The following is a 22,524-nucleotide window of genomic DNA, read 5'->3' as shown; positions in this document are numbered from 1 at the left end:
TGTCTGTGTGGAGTTTGTATGTTCTCCCCAGTTTCCTCACACAGTCCAAAGACAGAAGCTTCTGGGAGAATTAGTCCTGGTGTGTGTTGGTGTCTGGTGTCCTGTCCAGCGTGTATCCTGCCTTGTTTCTTTTGTTTGCTGGGATAGACCCTGCTCCCCCGTGACCCTGAATGGGATGAAGCAGTTAGAAAATAATGGATGAATAAAATGCACATTCAGGATCTCCCCAGCAGGGGGAGCTGTTCCCTAATACAATATTCTCAGGGCGGCAGAAAAAGATTCCAGAAGAGAAACACAGCACCACATCTCATGCAAAGGATTGACTGTTTTTGACTATTCTAAGGCATATTTACAAAAACATAACTGTTTTATTGGTTTTTTTTATTTGAACTAATAGCTTGTAAATCTGTTTTATTTGTCTCTGCTGACCCCCAACCTACTTTTTCTCCCTATTTCCCTATTCCTCTATCACAGACTCTTCACTCTAATCACAAGCCCACACTGCCTCCATCAGTCTCTCTGCTCCAATCACAAGCCCACACTGCCTCCATCAGTCTCTCTGCTCCAATCACAAGCCCACACTGCCTCTATCAGTCTCTCTCCTCTAATCACAAGCCCACACTGCCTCTATCAGTCTCTCTGCTCTAATCACAAGCCCACACTGCCTCTATCGGTCTCTCTGCTCCAATCACAAGCCCACACTGCCTCTATCAGTCTCTCTGCTCTAATCACAAGCCCACACTGCCTCTATCAGTCTCTGCTTCAATCACAAGCCCACACTGCCTCTATCAGTCTCTCTCCTCTAATCACAAGCCCACACTGCCTCTATCAGTCTCTCTGCTCTAATCACAAGCCCACACTGCCTCTATCAGTCTCTGCTTCAATCACAAGCCCACACTGCCTCCATCAGTCTCTCTGCTCTAATCACAAGCCCACACTGCCTCTATCGGTCTCTCTGCTCCAATCACAAGCCCACACTGCCTCTATCAGTCTCTCTGCTCTAATCACAAGTCCACTCTGCCTTCATCAGTCTCTGCTTCAATCACAAGCCTGCACTGCCTCTATCAGTCTCTCTGCTCTAATCACAAGCCCACACTGCCTCTATCAGTCTCTCTGCTCTAATCACAAGCCCACACTGCCTCTATCAGTCTCTGCTCCAATCACAAGCCTGCACTGCCTCTATCACAGTCTCTCTGCTCCAATCACAAGCCCACACTGCCTCTATCAGTCTCTACTCCAATCACAAGCCCACACTGCCTCTATCAGTCTCTCTGCTCCAATCACAAGCCCACACTGCCTCTATCAGTCTCTCTGCTCCAATCACAAGACCTCACTGCCTCTATCAGTCTCTCTGTATCTCTCTCTGGACTGCTCTCTCTGTGTCACACTGTACATCCCTCTTCCTCTCTGTCAGTTCTATAGAGCTGACCTGTTTGTTTTTTCTTCAATTTGCACAGCAGTCTCAGAGGTCATAGCCCTGTCAGACAGCCACCAATAAAATACAGCAGCCAGTTCCTTCTACAGAGGACAGACCAAGGGCTCGAGGGAGGAAGCTGAAATCCCCATTTTTTATGGCAGCCACTTGAGTATAATGGGACAGGAATTCCACACTTTCAGAAGAGATTAACCAAGAGGACAAAGCAGGACAAAGACTGTGGATTTACTAAATCACACCTCCCTGTACCCCATTCTCCATCTCTTTCACATGCTCACCCCCAATCTTCCTCTCCTTCCTCCACTACCTTCTCTTCCTGTCTCCCTTCTCCCTCTCCTTTACTCTTCCCTCTGTCTCTCCATTCAATGTCCCATCTGGACATGTCTTGCAATAAGTCAGGTTTTCAGACTCAACAAAATTGCTGGGTAGCTTGTTCCATACCCCCACAACCCTTTGTGTAAACATGTTTCGCCTCTCTCTGTACCCCTCTCTCACTCCTCTCTCTGTCCCCCTCTCACTCCTCTCTCTGTCCCCCTCTCTCACTCTTCTCTCTGTACCCCTCTCACTCCTCTCTCTGTACCCCTCTCACTCCTCTCTCTGTACCCCTCTCTCACTCCCTTCCTCTCTCTGTACCCCTCTCTCACTCCTCTCTCTGTACCCCTCTCACTCCTCTCTCTGTACCCCTCTCTCACTCCTCTCTCTGTACCTCCCTCTCACTCCTCTCTCTGTCCCCCTCTCTCACTCCTCTCTCACTCCTCTCTCTGATCCCCTCTCACTCCTCTCTCTCTACCCCCTCTCACTCCTCTCTCTGTACCCCTCTCACTCCTCTCTCTGATCCCCTCTCTCTGAACCCCTCTCACTCCTCTCTCTGATCCCCTCTCTCACTCCTCTCTGAACCTCTCCCTGTCAGAGTCAAGGTGTCTCTTAGACAAACAACAGGCAGCATCTCTCGTTTTCTTTTCCTTTATTCTGCATTTCTGTCTCGTGTTCTTTTCTCCTGAACACGCTGTTTTTTTGTCTCTGTCAACAAAAACGCTGCTCTGCTCCAACGATAAAGTGACAAGTCTCCTCTCTCTGTCTCTCTCGTGCTCTCCTTTTCTGGGTCCCTAGTTTGTTAATGTCTACAGTCTCATAGTCTCAATTGGCGGCCTTTAATAGCGTGGTGTGTTGATGGAGTGTGTGACACACAGGGCTGGAGTGCTTCTGTGTGTGTGTGGGGAAATCATGCCACAGACAGAGAGGCTGTAGATAGATCACTCTCTGCGACTCACTTTCCTTTTCCATTATTCTTATCTTCTAAGATCATATCGACAAACGCTGTTGGTTTAGTGATCTTCAATAAAGGCTTGTGAAAAGGTCATTTTGTTTCTCACCTGTATTTATTAGTTGTTAGGGTAGAGATGACTAAGAATCCCATCATTCTCTCTCTAACGCTACCTTGCCTTTTCCTCCAAGCACTCCTCCTCTTCCTCTCTAACTCTTCCATTCTCTCCCTCTGCAACGTTTTAATCACCACTCAGGGGAGTGACCTCGCACAGCCCAGCGAACCCCAAGAACACCACACATTGCAGAGCGAAACACGGGGAGACTTCACACCTCACACAGCAGAGTGAACCACAAGGAGAGTTCACACTGCAGAGTAAACACCTCACATGGCACAGTGAACCCCAAGAACATCTCACACAGCCGAGTGAACCACAAGAACACCTCACTGTAGAGTGAACCCCAAGAACACCTCACACAGCCGAGTGAACCGCAAGAACACCTCACTGTAGAGTGAACCCCAAGAACACCTCACACAGGAGGGTGAACTCCAAGCACACATCAGACAGCAGAGCAAACCCTAAAGACACCTCAGACAGCAGAGTGAACCCAAATGACACCTCACGCTGCAGTGCGAACCACAAGGACACCTCACGCTGCAGAGCGAACCCCAAGGACACCTCAAATTGCAGAGCGAACCCCAAGGACACCTCACGCTGCGGCATGAACCCCAAGGACACCTCACGTTGCAGAGCGAACCCCAAGGACACCTCACGCTGCAGCACGAACCCCAAGGACACCTCACGCTGCGGCACGAACCCCAAGGACACCTCACGCTGCGGCGTGAACTCTAAGGACACCTCAGGCTGCAGCACGAACCCCAAGGACACCTCACGTTGCAGAGCGAACCCCAAGGACACCTCACGCTTTGGCATGAACCCCAAGGACACCTCACGCTGCAGAGCGAACCCCAAGGACACCTCACGTTGCAGAGCGAACCCCAAGGACACCTCACGCTGCAGAGCGAACCCCAAGGACACCTCAGGCTGCAGCACGAACCCCAAGGACACCTCAGGCTGCAGAGCGAACCCCAAGGACACCTCACGCTGCGGCATGAACCCCAAGGACACCTCAGGCTGCAGCACGAACCCCAAGGACACCTCAGGCTGCAGAGCGAACCCCAAGGACACCTCACGCTGCGGCATGAACCCCAAGGACACCTCAGGCTGCAGAGCGAACCCCAAGGACACCTCAGGCTGCAGAGCGAACCCCAAGGACACCTCACGCTGCGGCATGAACCCTAAGGACACCTCACGCTGCGGCACGAACCCCAAGGACACCTCACGCTGCGGCACGAACCCCAAGGACACCTCAGGCTGCAGAGCGAACCCCAAGGACACCTCACGCTGCGGCATGAACCCCAAGGACACCTCAGGCTGCAGAGCGAACCCCAAGGACACCTCACGTTGCAGAGCGAACCCCAAGGACACCTCACGCTGCAGAGCGAACCCCAAGGACACCTCAGGCTGCAGCACGAACCCCAAGGACACCTCAGGCTGCAGAGCGAACCCCAAGGACACCTCACGCTGCGGCATGAACCCCAAGGACACCTCAGGCTGCAGCACGAACCCCAAGGACACCTCAGGCTGCAGAGCGAACCCCAAGGACACCTCACGCTGCGGCATGAACCCCAAGGACACCTCAGGCTGCAGAGCGAACCCCAAGGACACCTCAGGCTGTAGAGCGAACCCCAAGGACACCTCACGCTGCGGCATGAACCCTAAGGACACCTCACACTGCGGCATGAACCCCAAGGACACCTCAGGCTGCAGAGCGAACCCCAAGGACACCTCAGGCTGCAGAGCGAACCCCAAGGACACCTCACGCTGCGGCGTGAACCCCAAGGACACCTCAGGCTGCAGCACGAACCCCAAGGACACCTCACGTTGCAGAGCGAACCCCAAGGACACCTCACGTTGCAGAGCGAACCCCAAGGACACCTCACGCTGCAGAGCGAACCCCAAGGACACCTCACGTTGCAGAGCGAACCCCAAGGACACCTCACGCTGCAGCACGAACCCCAAGAACACCTCACACAGCAGGGTGAACCTTGAGAAGACTTCACAGCTCACACAGCAGGGTGAACCACTGAGGACAGTTCACACAGCACCCAGAAGAGTGAATCCCAGAGACACCTCACAAAGCAGAGTGAATCTTGAGGACAGCTCACACAGCAAGGCGAACCCTGAGAAGACTTCACACCTCACTGGCACAGGACAGTAGGAATGCAAGGAAATGAAGAAGACTGGTACAGACTGTCCTTCCCCTTGTCACTGTAACTGCTGACGGAGTGCACAATGAATAACGAGGCAATCCTGAGTCTGAATGCTGGAGAGGGAGGCAGTGTGGACTAATGCTGAGGAGAGAGCCCAGTATGTGATCTCCTGTCACAGCCTGAGGAACAGTGAATCCGTCTCCCAGTAATGCTCCAGCCGCCTACAGTATATGTCAATATTATATAATATGTCTTTGTTGTAAATGTCTGTAACATGTCTGTAGATTTTATTTTACTTCTATTTTTTGTTTTGTTCTATGTTAATTTTATTATTTTTATTTGCTTTGGCAACACTGATTGTACCCATCGGTCATGCTAATAAAGCACCTTGAATTGAATTGAATTGATAAGGAGAAGAGCAGAGATAGGAACAGGGACAGGGAGCAGGAGGGAGGCAGTGTGGGCTAATGCTGAGGAGAGAGATAAGGAGAAGAGCAGAGATAGGAACAGGGACAGGGAGCAGGAGGGAGGCAGTGTGGGCCCGTGATCAGTGCTGACGGATGAGTTGCAATTTAAAACAATTTCTGACTCATTCAAATGTCAGGCGATTCAGTAACCTGTTCTTAAACTCCATCTGTTTAAATATGGCTTTTAATCACCTCTCAGCTAAACAGCTCTCTTTAAGTCACACATAACCCACTTTACAAATCTCTTAGCCTGAGGCTGAGCAAGGCAGACAACTCCATTATCCTAAATGAATTTGGATTCACTGCACTGCTTGTTCAATACTCATAATACAACACCCCTTATTTTTAAAAGTGATAATTATTCATCAATAGAGGCACTACAAACACCCAATATGTTTTTCCTATAGATGTGTGAAATCAAAACATTTGATTTATAAACATTTATAAACAATTTATTTTTTACTTATTTGTTCTTTCGCTTTCTGGGACAATGAGATTCTAGACATGGAAGGGTGGAAATAAAATCCCTGTACAATCTTTCTCTGTGCATCACAGCATCACCGTGGGAGTCTGGGGAAGAGGGCTATTATATTAGGAGAATTAAGTTTGCATAATGGATTCAGTCTCATTAGGGCCGGTGATCAGGACATGAAAGTCTGGTGTTAGCGGTGAGAAAGGAGGAAAGAGGAGGCTGTCTAGGCTAGTGGTTAGAGCTGAGACACTGGGAGAGAGAGAGGAGACAGTGTGGGCTAGTGGTTAAAGCTGAGAGACTGGAAGAGAGAGAGAGGGAGGCAGTGTGGGCTAGTGGTTAGAGCTGAGACACTGGGAGAGAGAGAGGGAGGCAGTGTGGGCTAGTGGTTAGAGCTGAGACACTGGGGGAGAGAGAGGGAGGCAGTGTGGACTAGTGGTTAGAGCTGAGACGCTGGGAGAGAGAGAGGGAGGCAGTGTGGGCTAGTGGTTAGAGCTGAGACACTGGGAGAGAGAGAGAGGCAGTGTGGGCTAGTGGTTAGAGCTGAGACACTGGGAGAGAGAGAGAGGGAGGCAGTGTGGGCTAGTGGTTAGAGCTGAAGGATTATAGGAAAGACAGAGGGAGGGAAGCAGTATAGGGTCAATGGTGAGAGCTGATTGGGAGATTGTGAGATTGGGAGATGGAGGCAGTGGTACTTTAGGTCTATAAAATTCTATCTTGCCACTGAAGGGCTTCTGCAGGACCATGCGACAGCAGAAAAGCTGGAGGCAATATCACCTTGTCACTTCTGGGACTTATATAAAAACTACAAAATCACCATGCCCCTTCTGTGACTTCTTTAAAAACTGCAAAGTTACAATCACCTCTTTGACTCATATAAAATCTGCAAAGTCACAGCATCACGTCCAGGATTCAGGTGAAAACTGCAGAATCATCGTATTCCCTCTGTTACTGCAGAGGCTGTTCTCACCCTCTAACTTGAGGCATCTGGAATGGAACACTGTTGGGAGGCAGGTTGGTTTCTCCCTAATGACGACGTGTTCTTGCAGTCGGTACAAGAGGAACCGCGGGCTGGAGAGCCTATGGTGTGAAGATGCTACCTAAAGGATTATGACTGAATGCCACTCAGTCAGATTGCCCCTAAAAGATCGTATGAAAGGCACTGCAGTATTACTACACCCTTAACCCATACACTACCCTCCATCTAAAAGGTCCAGCTGAGGCCCTGTCGATAGTCGTGCGAATCACTGTACAGCTGCTAGTTCACCAGTCATGTACAGACCAGCAAGGGGGTGACAGTACACTCTCTGGCCATACCCAGTGCAGGGAAAAGGAATGAGAAGAGGGATGTGTCCAGCCAGGCCTTCTAACGTCTCTTGATGGCCTACAGACAGCCACTCCAACATCGGCTTTTCAAAGTTCATGAGCCAGAGAACAGTTGTTTATAACTGGACTGCACGAGCAAATGTGAAAATAATGGCCTCGACCAGGATATAAAATACTGATATAATTAAGCATTTGAACTCTGATAGTTGATGTTCTTACCTTGGCAAGACATGACTACCTTTCTGATGCTCGATTGTTTTGCCTGTAGGTTTTCCAGGTTGCTGTGATGTGTTTTAGCACATTCGGGACATTTTGTGTAATGACCAAGCTTGGGGACTCTGACAGTAGAACTCTTAACTAATTGATGCATGAGATGTTTGCATCTTGACCTTTGCACAGCAACTATTACGACCTCTGTCTGTGTCTGTCTGTCTGTGTGTTGGGGCCAGCAGGGGGCGCTCACCCTGCGGTCCATGTAGATCCTAATGCCCAAGTATAGTGACCAGGCACCGTCCTTTGGATGAGACGTAAAACCGAGGTCTTGAATCTCTGTGGTCATTAAAAATCCCAGGGTGTTTCTCGAAAAGAATAGGGGTGTAACCCCGGTGTCCTGGCCAAATTTCCCATTGGCCCTTACCAATCATGGCCTCCTAATAATCCCCCTCTATGAATTGGCTACATCACTCTGCTCTCCTCCCCACTGATAGCTGATGTGTGGTGAGCGTTCTGGCGCACTATGGCTGCCGTCTCATCATCCAGGTGGGGCTGCACACTGGTGGTGGTGGAGGGGAGTCCCCATTACCTGTAAAGTGCTTTGAGTGGAGTGTCCAGAAAAGCGCTATATAAGTGTAAGCAGTTATTATTATTATTATTATTATTATTATTATTATTATTATTATTATTATTATTATTATTATACAACAGTGACTTCAGCCACTATGCTTGCTTCTGGCCCCAGAGATGATAGCACTGTAGTCTAATCTCGGCCATGTATCTGACAAGTCTTTCCCCAAAGAGTTTTGCCACTGCGCTACCAATACAAACTCAATGTTCCAAGGCACACAAACACATATATAATCTTTAGTTTCTTCATAAAATAATTATGCCCTTCTGTTTTTATAGTGGAAGTATGTCAATGCATATTGCTCAATGACTATAGATTAACAAGTACTGTATAGTAGTAATACCTCACTGTGCATTATAATAACTGTAATTGGTATACTACATTGTAACATACAGCGCCAGAAGGTGTCTGAACTGCACATCTAGAATAGCAGAGATCGCACCGCAAGCCTTCAGTATTTATCTTCATGCATATTTCACCTATGTTTTACAACAAGATGGAAGACAGACCATTCATGTTTCTTCAGTTCTATCAAAGTGGTATCACCATCTCAGCTCACTGCTACCAGCAAAAAAGGATGATGACAACCTAGAGGTGACCCTCAGACCACCAGTTTCTCTTTACACTGCAAGACTGCCTGCTCGCAGGTAGCTGAGGCATCAGACAGAGGACAGATCCAACTCTCACTGATAATACTGAGAGGTCAGAGGTGCCACATGGCATCGCTGCTGCACTGCAACCCAAAGAAAATCCAAAAACCAGCCATCTGTGATTAGCGGAATCACAGACATCCACCAGCATAGCCAAGACTGGAACAAGCAACATCTGGGCTACAGACCCCAGCCATCACTCCAAACAAGTATCATCACTGCTTAACACCTTCTCACAACAAGGCTTACTGAAACTGTATAAGCTACAATATGTGATGTATTTTTTAATGTCACAAAAAAACTGTTGTGGGTTTAAATTAATTAATATCAGATGTGGGAAGTAGGTTGATCTTAGCAAAGTATTGCACCCCTCCATTTGTTATGAGAGACACAAGGCTGATCTGAAACAGACTGCAGAGTTTTCAATCTGAGTCTGCAACAGTCTTAAATGAACACATGTAAAGACCATAATCAATTAATAAAAACACAAAAACAGAAACAGGTGAAAGCATAGATGTCACAGCAGTCCTTGGGGGAGCCAGCATGATATTCTTCCACCTGGTTTAGGGAATTTGGCACAAGCTGGCTTTGTTATAAGAGACAGAATTGGGCCGGTTAAAATAAAAAAAGCAGGCTAGACCTGATGAGCACAGAGTAGTGAACATAGAAATACACTGAGCAGTGAGCATTCATGAAGAATCAGCACCACAGACAGGACAGCTCACAGCACAGAAATACACTGAGCACTGAGTGTTCATAAGATTCAGCACCACAGACAGAGGACAGCTCAGATCTTAGAAATACACTGAGCACTGAGTGTTCATAAGATTCAGCACCACAGAGGACAGCTCAGATCTTAGAAATACACTGAGCAGTGAGCCTTCATGAAGAATCAGCACCACAGAGGACAGCTCACATCACAGAAATACACTGAGCAGTGAAACTTAATGAAGAATCAGCACCACAGAGGACAGCTCACATCACAGAAATACACTGAGCAGTGAGACTTCATGAAGAATCAGCACTATAGACAGAGGGAGGACAGCTCACATCACAGAAATACACTTAGCAGTGTGTGATCACGAAGAATCAGCACCACAGAGGACAGCTCACATCACAGAAATACACTGAGCATTCATCAAGAATCAGTGAAGAAGCACACTGAACAGTTAGCAGCAAACAGAAATCAGATTCCCCGTGCGCATCAGACTGAACCACTCCAGGTCTTACTGGCTGCAGGCTCCTGCACACCTTAGTCAACACCATATTGTATGATATTTTTAAGAACATTTGCATAGGTAAGCATGCAGAGTTCGTATTAAAACCTCTGCTTCATCAGCACAATTTATATAAGATATCTTAAGAAGGAGTAAAAGTTGAAATGAATCAAAAGTGTTATTCAACTACCGAAGTTTCATTTGTCTTTCTCTGTTGGAGCCTCTTAAGCTACTCTGCACCTGTGACAAGAAAGACAGCAAAAGCTGAATGACGTGCAGCAAGGAGTGAGGAAAACTGACCTACCCTCCTTTTTCAGATTAGAGATTAAGATTAACATCGTTTTTCTTCAAAATAAGACTGAACTACATGCATGGCATAAGCAGGTGTAAAGGCAGGAGAAAGTTCCCAGGACGTCCTGCAGCGGCTCAGAGCCATCAGCCCGAGCCGAGCTGGGAGCTCCAGTACCTTGTGTCAGCGTCCCGGTGATGAAGCCGAAGAAGCAGCGCACGATCCTGCCCAGCTCCCTCTTGCACCCAGAGCTGCACTTGCTCATGGCGCCTCTCCCGGCGGTCCGAATCTCCCCAGGTGCAGCCGGGAACGACCCCAGGGCGAGCCCTGCCCTCTCTGCCCCACCCCACGGCGAAGGTGGCGGGTGGGTGGATCCTCCTCTGGCGGCCGCGTGCAGCCGGGGCCGGGGCCAGTCTGGGACAACCTGCCCGCCGCTGAGAATTCCCACCAAAGAGATCTCCTCCCTCCCTCCCTCCCTCCCTCTCCCTCCCTCTCTCTCTCTCGCCCCCTGGGAGACACCGCCGCGCGGCTATCAGCTTCCGCAGCCGCTTCTCGAACGCACTTCTGTCCTCTTTTCGGGTGTTCTTACAGATGCAGCCCCCCCCCTCTCTCCCAGTGCCACTGTGCGTGTGTGGGGGCAGAGCGAGGAGAGGCCAGTCTCCTCTGGCGGACCCGGAGCCCGCAGCAGTGGCCTCAGGGGGCCTCCAGTGCCCAACTTTTCCTTAGCTCTGGCTGGGCGTTCTCTCTGTCGGCTTGCTTCAGACTTATTTCCTTCCTGATCGTCCCCAGTGCGTGTCTCTCTCGCTCTGTCTCCCCCGGCTGTCCGTGTGTCCAAACGTCTTTTCTGCTTTCAGTCCAGCTCGCAGGCAGTCTTGCAGATTGGTTCCCAGTGTCTCCCACAGACCTGCTCCAATGCCGGAGGTGCTGGGCTATGAAGAGACACCCTCAGCAGTGTCAGCAGCGCAGCTCTAGTTTGCTATTATTATTGATAATAGTAACATTAAAAGATGAGATCCAGGTAGTAGGTTGTTTTTTAACAGGAATGATGCTCCACACTGCTCATGTCTGCGCAATTACAATACAAATGTCCTCTAATTTCATTTCATCTCCTCCTCCTTCCCCTCTCCCTCCCTATTCTCCTCCCCTTTCCCAGTCCTGCTCTCCTCTGTTCCTCCCCCTCTCTCTCACCTCTCCATCAGAACACTTTCTGCCTCCTTTCTGCACGTTTCCCTTCAGCTGCCCGTCTCCCACTCTCTTCTCCTCTCTCTGCCCCATCTCTCCTCCTCTCTCTCCTCCTCTCACTGCCCCATCTCTCCCACTCTCTTCTCCTCTCTCTGCCCCATCTCTCCCACTCTCTCCTCCTCTCTCCCACTCTCTCCTCTCTCTGCCCCATCTCTCCCACTCTCTCCTCTCTCCTCCTCTCTCTGCCCCTCTCTCCTCCTCTCACTGCCCCATCTCTCCCACTCTCTTCTCCTCTCTCTGCCCCATCTCTCCTCCTCTCACTGCCCCATCTCTCCCACTCTCTTCTCCTCTCTCTGCCCCATCTCTCCCACTCTCTCCTCCTCTCTCCCACTCTCTCCTCTCTCTGTCCCATCTCTCCCACTCTCTCCTCTCTCCACCTCTCTCTGCCCCTCTCTCCTCCTCTCACTGCCCCATCTCTCCCAGCCCTCCCTCTCCCTTCCCCAGCGGGCTGTGGTTGCTGTTTTTGTTAAATCACTCTCTTCTGTGGTCACGTCTGTAACCAGCCTCCTCTGTCTACCCCACAGATAGCTCCCATTGCCTGTCTTCTATCAATTGCACTCCAGCTCAATAGCAACAGTCACTAATTCCCCACTAACTGCATTACAGACTGCGCAGGCTGCCTCTCTCCCACTATAATGTGCTCCCTATTTAGCTTTCTCCGGCTGGCCCCAGTAGTGGAGAAATGGCCAAGGTGTGTTTGCACAGCACTCCTTCTCTTTGGCCATCTGACCTTTGGCAAACAGAGCGCTGCTCTGCAGCTCTTGGTTGAGTTACGGCTCCCAGTTCCTCCTCATTTGTTTTGTCAGAGAGCTGCCAGAGAGGTGCAGGACTAAGGAGTGGAAGAGAGAAAAGGACTGTGACCCGTGAGGCTGCTTTGGAAGCGGGTGTAGCCCTCTACCTAATTCAAATCCCCCACCCCAGAAAAGATCAGGGACTGGAAGTCTATCTAGAGGATCCGTTACTTTGCAATAAAACATAATCAAAACTTAATCATAATCGTCCGTGTGCATCAGACTGATTGAACCGGTCCGTCAGGTCAGCTTATTGCCGGGAGGTTAAATCCAGTTCAGATCCAGGCTTTGCCACCAGCTCACTGCGTGATTAAGTCACAGATCCTCCCGGTGCTGCGTCTCTCCGGAGGAGATGAAAATCTGCGGACCTGCCGTCAGTGAGACTTCACTCCATAGTCTTTGTGGCTGAATACGGATGAATGCCTCTGTGGAATATCTGCAGAACGACTGTACGCTGACATTTTAACTGGGGCCTTTAGTACAACTATTTTGCTGAATACGACCCTGTCCAAATCAAGCTGTGCTGTTCTGCTGCGACTCTCAATGCCTCTGCATGAACACTCACCAGCGCTCTGCCCTCAAAACAGCAGGAAATCATGAATGTTTAACTGACTTAATTTTATGATTATTATTACTAGAATAATACACTATAGTTCAGGGATTTCCAAAGCTGGTCCTGCACAGACCCAGTCCAGCTATTCTTACAGGTCACGGCGTTTATAAAGATAGGCAAAACCTATCGGCTAGAAGCAAGAAAAGTGATCTGTTTAAATAAGACAACTCCACTCCTTCAGAGCTGAACAGTACTTAGATTAGAGTGCTAAATGATCCCTAAATTCACGCACCTCACCTCTTTAACTGATCATAGTGGACACATCTCTAGAACCTGCTGAGTGAGGGGTGACCCACAATCCCTGCTGGACTGGGGCTCTCCTGGACCTGAGCTCTGCCTGCCTCACCCCTCTGATCTCACAGTAGCTGAAGACGTTCACCCCTCTGAGAGCTCCCTGCGCCCACGGGCAGTTGCCCCGAGGCAGAGGGCACAGGACCACGGCGCCCACACTCACACAGCGAGAGTTACAGCCCGGAGCACTCAGTAGCCCAGCCCCGGGCTCTCATCCTGTCTGCGGTGCGGGCTGTCCGTCTCTGGGCCTGACAAAGCCTTCCCGCGGGAGGCGTGGAAGCGCCCTGGCGCAGCGACAGGACAGCGAGGGGAAATAAACGTCTTGCCCACCTGTTGAAGCGTCTCTGGCAGATAATTCCCAAGCCTGCTCGCCCTCCCCGCCTCTCGGCCTCTCCTTCCTCTCTGTTCTCGCTAATGAGATAATGGCTCGTCCCCAGTCGTTTATCCCACTTTACTGCTGCCGACGGGAAAAACGGCAATTACCGGCATGTGCAATTAGCAGGAAACCACCATCAAGAGAAGGAAGTTTATACCGAAATGACGGAAACACGAGCTGCCTCACAACATTCATTATAGCACACAACACGCTACAGAATGTGCAACAAGTGTGACTCGTCTGTCGAAGAGCTTAAAGCAAAGAGATGTTTTCGCCTTCTCTGCTATGCAATCAGCACTAATGTAGAAGATGAGGGAGATCAAATTGCATGGTCTTGCTCTGCCCCCTCCTCCCTCCCTCCTCTCCCACTAATACAATGATAACCCTCTACTTGCCCGTTCTCTCTCTCTCTTCCAGGCTATTTATAGAGACACAACTACTGGAGGAAGGCCGGAGGGGCAGGGCACTCACACATTAACAGACCACCCTGAGAAACGGCCCCTCTCTCTGCTTCCCTCTTTCCTTCTCCCCCCTCTCTGATGGTGCCTGGGGGTCTCGGAGGGACTGCCCACGCTAAATGCCCTCCCCGAAGGCCTGGCCCCAGGAAGCCCACATGCCTTTCGGTGTGCCCGTCGCCCCGGTGACTGATGGCTGTATTGTGGCTGGAACAACGCAGCGCATCACAAAGGTCAGAGACGAGATGATGTCATGCAGCCCCTCTCGTGCGTTTGGTTGCTCAGCAGCACATCCACTGCAGACTCCAATCCCAGCTCTACCTTCCAGAGGGTCGGATTCAGCAACATCCCTGAGATCTGGCGGATTCCTCCTGCTAATACACATCTCCTGATCCCTGCCCCACAGACACCTGTGCTCAGTCTCCTCGCGGACTGAGCTCAAAGTATTTTCCATGTCAACCCAAGGGGTGGGGCCGTTGAGGAGTCTGGACACCTGAATCAAAGATGCTTGCAGTCTCCTCTCTTCGGAGCTAAAGAGATTCAGGGGAAACAGTGCGGACTTGCATTTACAATCATGAACGTCTTTACACAAAGAGTTGTTGGAGTGTGGAAGAAGCTCCACGGCCATGTTGTTGAAGCCGATACCCTGCCTTCTTTCAAAAAATGGCTGGATCAGGAGGAATTTCTTTACACAGAGGGTTGTGGGAGTGTGGAACAAGCTGCCCGGTCATGTTTTTGAAGCCGATACCCCGTTTTCTCTCAAGAACCTTAGAACAACTACCAAACGGGTGAGGTGGTCTGAAAGGCCTCCTCTCTTTTTTGTAAATTTTCTGAAGTTCTTATGTTATTCTTAGGAAGGTTTTAAACAAAGTATTGCATTATTATTGCTTCACTGCATTGCAGCTTTGCCCTTTTCCTGGGGTACTATGTACCCCAGCACTTATCGCACACAGCTGCATTCGCCTCAGGGATGCAGTTTAGATCAGAACAGTTACACAGCAAATAAGAGATTCTTTTTAACCTGGGGTTAGTGCACCAGTCTGCTGTCTTAATTAAAGACTGACATAATCATGCTTTGAACAATTTCATTTCACAAGCCTGGCTTAGTAGAGATAGCAGAGATTTGCTTTGATTCAGACCTTTTTAATTAAAGTACAAAGTCCACACACATATGTACATACTTCCCTATGCAAACATTAGTCATCATAATAGATGCTTGGTTACTATGGAGACCACTGTCCAACCAGGGTTGTCTAAATCCTTTTTGGATTACTGGAGCACACTCTAAAGCAATGTATACAAAACTACAGTATACTCTAATCTAATCTGTAATACTGCAGCATGAACTGATGTATGATCTTAATTCAGATGATGAAGTTTCATGTAAGCTAATTTGCAATAGTGAAGCACACTCTAATCCATTGAGTAATATTGCGGTACAGTACCATCTGTAAAGTTTTAGTGCAGTGCTTCCCAAATTGTTCCTTGGCAGGCTGACGTACAGTGGAAAGATCTCAGGTGTGCCATGAAAGCAGAAAAGATTGTGTTGACAAAATGTACAATGAGTGTTGATCATTCCGTGCGTCAGGAAAACGTTCAGGGGGTTCATGTACCACAAACTGAAACACTTCTGGGAAGCGCTGCACAACATATTCTAATGTAATGTGGAATCTTACACTGATGTCTATTCTAATCTGAACACCACAGTATACTATGATGCCATCCACCTTAATCTTGGAGAAGAAAACCACACCTGTGATAAGACATTCAGCAAGGCAGGAGATCCCAGGAAACGCCTGTCAATGTCCATATGTGATGTCTTTCAAAGAGTGTTATCTGCCTGCATCTGGAATCATTTTTCATTCATGCAACACACACATTCCACTCTACACATGCAAACAACCCCCCTCCCTTCTTAGTTCCACATTTCTTAAGGTCCATTGATTCCACATTAGCATCCATTAGCTCAGCTCCCCGGAGCCTCCCTCACAGTCCCCCACCCCCCTGCTCTCTGCGCTCCCCGCTCCCTGGCCTCCACCTGGTTGAAACGAGTACTGCGCACAGGAACACGGGAGGAAGAAATAAAGTAATTATAATAGCTTACACTTACATAGTGCTTTTCTGGACACTCCAGTCAAAGCGCTTTTTGACAAGTACTGGGGACTCCCCTCCACCACCACCGGTGTGCAGCCCCACCTGGATGATGCTCCGGTCTGCTCACCACACACCAGCTCTCAGCGGGGAGGAGAGCAGAGTGATGAAGCCAGTTCAGAGAGGGGGATTGTTAAGAGGCCATGATTGGTAAGGGCCAGGGGGGAATTTGGTCAGGACACCAGGGCTACAACCCTACTCTTTTCGAGAAACACCCTGGGATTTTTAATGACCACAGAGAGTCAGGACCTCAGTTTTAACTTTGATTTTCGGCACCTCCTTTAGAGTATAGTGTCCCCATCACTATACTGGGGCATTAGGACCCACACAGACCGCAGAGTGAGGGCCCCCTGCTGGCCCCACTAACACCCCTTCCAGCAGCAGCCTTAGTTTTTCCCAGTTTCTCCCATCCAGGTACTGACCAGGCTCACACCTGCTGGGTCTCAGTGGTGCTGCCAGCTGGGAGCTGCAGGGTGATACAGCTGCAGCCAGCCTTCTGCTCCAGCTTTCACTGGCAGCTGCAAGCTCTTGATTACACAGCCCCCAATCCCACATGCAGCAGAGTCTCAGGTTATTTTGGTCCCATGACGTTAACGTTAAATATGGCCCCTTTTCTGCTTACATCAGGAGAAGCGATCCGCGAGCCTGCCGCCGGAGAAGTGTGACGCGGAGCGAGCCGCCGGTCGATGGCGGCTCGCTCTCTTCCCCGGGGAGCATGGGGAACGCCCTGCGGCCCTCCCCGAGATCTCACCTGCTCAGACTGCGCCGGGGGAGCCTGCGCGCTGCAGGCTGCAGTGCTGTGTGCACACACTGCACCGTGCTGCGCCGGCGATCCTCTCCACTCGCCTGCACTGCACTGAAGACTACCGGCCTTCTCACTGCTCAGCCCCCACAGAGCCCACGCCTATCCTTCAGACACCTCTGACAAGCCAGTCCTTACACTAGCAGCCATATCTCCCTGCACCCCCACTGGAGCTCAGCAGGTGTGAGCCTGGCCAGTACCTGGATGGGAGACCTCCTGGGAAAAGCTAAGGTTGCTGCTGGAAGAGGTGTTAGTGGGGGCCAGCAGGGGGAGCTCACCCTGCAGTCTGTGTGGGTCCTAATGCCCCAGGACAGTGACGGGGCCACTATAGTGTAAAAAGGCTCCGTCCTTCAGATGAGACGAAAAACTGAGGCCCTGACTCTCTGTGGGCACTAAAAATCCCAGGGCGTTTCTCGAAAAGAGTAGAGGTGTAACCCCGGTGTCCAGGCAAACTTCCCCCTGGCCCTTACCAATCATGGCCTCCTAATAATCCCCATCATCCAGGTGGGGCTGCACATGGTGGAGGTGGAGGGGAGTCCCCATTACCTGTAAAGCGCTTTGAGTGGAGTGTCCAGAAAAGCGCTATATAAGTGTAAGGAATATTATTATTATTATTATTATGATGAGTGTTCTGTTGGAGCCAGAGCCCATTTTTCTTCGTTTCTCATCAGTACAGCTGTTAGGGCCACAGGTACACTCTGTATTTGGAAGTGCTGTGGGGTCAGAGATCTATGGCCAGCACATTACACCAGCACTGCAGGCTCAGGTGTTACTCGTACAGTATTGGCTGTAGTGAAGCACGGCGCTGTGGCGTGGACTTTAAAGTTAGGCTGTTTTATTTATTTTTTAAATGTAGGCCTGAGGATTGGCAATTCTTTCTCCCCACGGTTTCATGACACAGAGGGAGCTGGGACACCTGAGCAGATGTATTGATTACGGGACCTGCTCACCTCTTACAGAAAGCAAGCAAGCAGAGCCCCAAGTCATGGTTTGGACCAGAGGCAGTACGCTTAAGCAGGTGAATTCCATGACTTTTGTAAGTCCTTTCTGCAGCTGATCCTTAATTATAGAAGTGATCTGTGACCCCTGGGCTCATTAAGAAATAAGAATCAATTCAGTGCTTAACTTATTGGAAGGTGCAAAGCCCCGAACTGATACGCAAACAAGTGCCATAGGGGGCCAACCCTGGTTTACACGACCAGACTGAAAACAAATTCCAAAGTGAAGCACGAGGGGGCGCCAGAGGACACATATAAAAAAAACGATGCTGCAATTATACGTACGGACGCCAGAGGGCGCTGGTGGATGTGAGTAAACAGTGCCATGTGCTCTGCTGGGACAGCACAGCCTCCAGCTAGAATGATCAAGCTTGTGTAAATATTTAAACAGTTGCTGGTTTTCAGCATTTTGACAATTCCACTCTCCCGGTATTAAAACCTTATCAGCACGCATGTCTTTATTAAAAATTAAAAGGGAGCTTACTTATCCTGGGCTCAGGTAGTTGAGGCTCGGGCTGATCCCTTCCACCTTATTCTCTGGTGCTCACGAAGGCCGTTGTCTGCAGGCTGCTCACACCTGGCTACTGCTCAAGACTGCAAGAGCGTACTTAGACATCCCTCGGTCCTATTGTCCTGGACCTCTGTCCAGGGCTCAGGACAGCTCTGGGCCTTCATGGGGCCTCTCTCCTCTGCGGGCCAGTTTTGAAAGAAGACCGCAGTGATCCAGAACAGAGGCCGTCCGTGGTTCTGCAGAGTCCCTTGGTACACACGTGAGGGCTCATCAATGTAGTTAGTTCATTGGCTTAATCAAGCCCTGAGAGTGTGTGAACAATGATCCTGGACAGCTACATGCTAATAATAATAATCCTTACACTTATATAGCGCTTGCATGGACACTCCACTCAAAGCGCTTTACAGGTAATAGGGACTCCTCTCCACCACCACCACCAGTGTGCAGCCCTCACCTGAATGATGCTCCAGTCTGCTCACCACACACCAGCTCTCAGTGGGGAGGAGAACAGAGTGATGAAACCAGTTCAGAGATGGGGATTATTAGGAGGCCGTGATTGGTAAAGGCCAGGGGGAAATTTGGCCTGGATACCAGGGTTACACCCCTACTCTTTTCAAGAGACACCCTGGGATTTTTCATCAATAAAGAGTCAGGACCTTGGTTTTACATCTCATCTGAAGGACAGAGCCTTTTTCCAGTATAGTGTATAGAGTGACCCCCCTGCTGGACCCACTAACACCTCTTCCAGCAGCACCCTTAGTTTTTCCCAGGAGGTCTCCCATCCAGGTACTGACCAGGTTCACACCTGCTGAATTTCAGTGGGCTGCCAGCTGGGAGCTGCAGGGTGAGATGGCTGCTGGCTTAAAAGAGCAACTCCCCGTCGGGGAATCGAACCCTGGTCTGCGACAGGCAGGGATACTCACCACTACACTAACGGGGAAACGTGGTGCAGGTGTTTGCATTCTGGGTCTCTCTGGACTGCGAAGTAGCAGCTGTGTCAGCGCTGAGTGTTCAGCAGCTGAGGGGTGACGGGTGACGCGTTGGGACTGATAGAGAGTCGATCCGGAGGAGCGGATCAAACCCTCCTGAAATCAGAGTGGCTCTTGCAGTCTCTTACAGGGATAGCCGCCAGGGCCATCCTTCATTTGAAATACGGGCTATGAAAGATTCATCGTGGCTAGCCCTTCCACGACACTGACACCCCAGCTCCGGCCTGGAAGTGTCTGTCAAGGGAGGGGAGCTCAGCCTGGTCACCTTGCGCTGGCCGGGCTCACATCACCTCAGCCTCGCCGCACACGAGGCACGCCATCAATAATTGACGTGTCCCGGGCACATGTCTTTAAAACTGGGGGAGGGAAGGAGGCCAGGCGGCAGTAAATCAGACGTTCCGGCTGAGATGGCAAAGAAGGGTTTAGTGGATAATCAATTAAATATAAACTGGTGCCCTCCCCTCACTCACACATGCGAGTCAATCTGCTACGCTTCATCGGGCTCCTTTCACTGTTTGTCTGAGACTCGTTTTCTGCTTGTTGTGCACATCTGACTGGAGCTCAACACTGAGAACACTGAGACACAGAGCCGCACAGCCTCTGTACCCCGACAACAGGCCCACAGCTGAACACAGCCTCTGTACCCCGACTACAGGCCCACAGCTGAACACAGCCTCTGTACCCCGACTACAGGCCCACAGCTGAACACAGTCTCTGTACACTGACTACAGGCCCACAGCTGAACACAGCCTCTGTACCCCGACTACAGGCCCACAGCTGCACACAGTCTCTGTACACTGACTACAGGCCCACAGCTGAACACAGTCTCTGTACACTGACTACAGGCCCACAGCTGCACACAGTCTCTACACTGACTACAGGCCCACAGCTGCACACAGCCTCTGTACACTGACTACAGGCCCACAGCTGCACACAGTCTCCGTACACTGACTACAGGCCCACAGCTGAACACAGTCTCTGTACACCGACTACAGGCCCACAGCCGAACACAGTCTCTGTACACTGACTACAGGCCCACAGCTGAACACAGCCTCTGTACACAGATGAGGAATGTACTGTACCTCCATCAGCCTCTGGGACTCGCATCTCAGCTTGAGATGACGGTACCTGGGTTCACAGTCAGTTGTCAGAGAATACAGATTCAGAACTAATGGAAACCCTTTGGGTTCTTTTAGTGTTAACAGATAAACCTTTTCCCACTATATAGCCGATGATCCAGTTCATGAGACCTGTATGAAAGCAACTAGAATCTGGTTTTCCAAAACCAGGATACAGACGGGGGGCCGGACAAGCTCCCACCACCTCAATGAGGAACCGTTGGATTGAAAACTCACTGTCCCGGCAGAGAGCGCCACCTACCTGGCCCCTCCGGGGCGGTGCTGGCGATGATCCACTTGACCAGGCAGCACTTCATCAGGGTCTTCCGGGAGAGGCGGGGCTTCTGCCACTTCCCGCTGTCCTTCTTCCCGCCCGGGCTGGGCTCCACCCCGTTGGCATCGCCCAGCAGGCTCCCGTCCACAGCCTTCCGCTGCTCCTGGCCCACAGCAGGGCAGAGCCAGGGAGAAACAAGGGGGGGGGAGAGGAGGGAACGAGAGAGAGAGGGGTGACGAAGACAGGGAGAGAGGGAGGGAAGAGAGAGAGGTCTCCACAGTGGGTGATAGAGACAGGAGAGGGAAAGAGAGAGAGAGGGGTGATAGAGACAGGAGAGGGAAAGAGAGAGAGAGGGGTGATAGAGACAGGAGAGACAAAGAGAGAGAGGGGTGATAGAGACAGGAGAGGGAAAGAGAGAGAGAGGGGTGATAGAGACAGGAGAGTGAAAGAGAGAGAGAGGGTTGATAAAGAGGAGAGGGAAAGAGAGAAAGAAAGGGGTGATAGAGACAGGAGAGGGAAAGAGAGAGAGAGGGGTGATAGAGGAGAGGGAAAGAGAGAGAGAGGGGTGATAGAGACAGGAGAGAGGAGAGAGAGAGGGGTGATAGAGACAGGAGAGAGGGGGGAGAGAGAGGGGTGATAGAGACAGGAGAGAGGGGGGAGAGAGAGAGGGGTGATAGAGACAGGAGAGAGGGGGGAGAGAGAGGGGTGATAGAGACAGGAGAGAGGGGGGAGAGAGAGGGGTGATAGAGACAGGAGAGAGGGGGGAGAGAGAGAGGGGTGATAGAGACAGGAGAGAGGGGGGAGAGAGAGGGGTGATAGAGACAGGAGAGAGGGGGGAGAGAGGGGTGATAGAGACAGGACAGACAAAGAGAGAGAGGGGTGATAGAGACAGGAGAGAGGGGGGAGAGAGAGGGGTGATAGAGACAGGAGAGAGGGGGGAGAGAGGGGTGATAGAGACAGGACAGACAAAGAGAGAGAGGGGTGATAAAGACAGGAGAGAGGGGGGAGAGAGAGGGGTGATAGAGACAGGAGAGAGGGGGGAGAGAGGGGTGATAGAGACAGGACAGACAAAGAGAGAGAGGGGTGATAGAGACAGGAGAGAGGGGGGAGAGAGAGAGGGGTGATAGAGACAGGAGAGAGGGGGAAGAGAGAGGTGATAGAGACAGGAGAGGGAAAGAGAGAGGGGTGATAGAGGAGAGGGAAAGAGAGAGAGAGGGGTGATAGAGACAGGACAAAGAGAGAGAGGGGTGATAGAGACAGGAGAGAGGGGGGAGAGAGAGAGGGGTGATAGAGAGAGGAGAGAGGGGGGAGAGAGAGGGGTGATAGAGACAGGAGAGAGGGGGGAGAGAGGGGGAAAAGGGAAAAAGAGTCACTTCCTTCCCACAAGACTCCCTCTCCTCAAATATCTGATGCTATAATTCAGCATTAGAAAAGAAATAGGACAGATATTGATTTTTCGATCAATTATTAAGTAACTTTATTTCTGCATCAGCAGGGAAGGGAATGCATTTCTTATTTTTAATTTTCCAGGGCAAAGATCAGCTTTTTGCAAGTTCTTCACTGCTCGCAGCGACAAGAGAATCAGAGGGGCTAACAGGGGGCTTCAGTGGCAACAGAAGGCACCTCTTCAATAGAGGTGTGAGTTTGTTTGTTCTGGTCCTGGAAGGACAGCTGTGCA

The 22,524-nt window shown here is 50.5% G+C and overlaps 1 protein-coding gene across 3 annotated transcripts in view; it reads right to left on the bottom strand.

Annotated features, from left to right (window-relative positions):
- Positions 1–22,524, bottom strand: part of kcnip3a (Kv channel interacting protein 3a, calsenilin) — an 87,749-nt gene that overhangs the window by 49,478 nt on the left and 15,747 nt on the right. The window contains exon 2 of one of the 3 annotated variants that reach the window (XM_069180858.1): positions 20,835–21,009. In XM_069180858.1, coding sequence (XP_069036959.1) covers positions 20,835–21,009 — 175 coding nt within the window. Of the gene's footprint in view, positions 1–10,412; positions 10,710–20,834; positions 21,010–22,524 lie in introns of those variants that run through there. The other 2 variants (XM_069180863.1, XM_069180868.1) reach the window with 2 other exon arrangements.

Source organism: Lepisosteus oculatus, chromosome 2 (genome assembly GCF_040954835.1).
Source record: "Lepisosteus oculatus isolate fLepOcu1 chromosome 2, fLepOcu1.hap2, whole genome shotgun sequence".
Taxonomy (NCBI): domain Eukaryota; kingdom Metazoa; phylum Chordata; class Actinopteri; order Semionotiformes; family Lepisosteidae; genus Lepisosteus; species Lepisosteus oculatus.
This window is presented reverse-complemented; position numbering and strand designations above follow the sequence as displayed.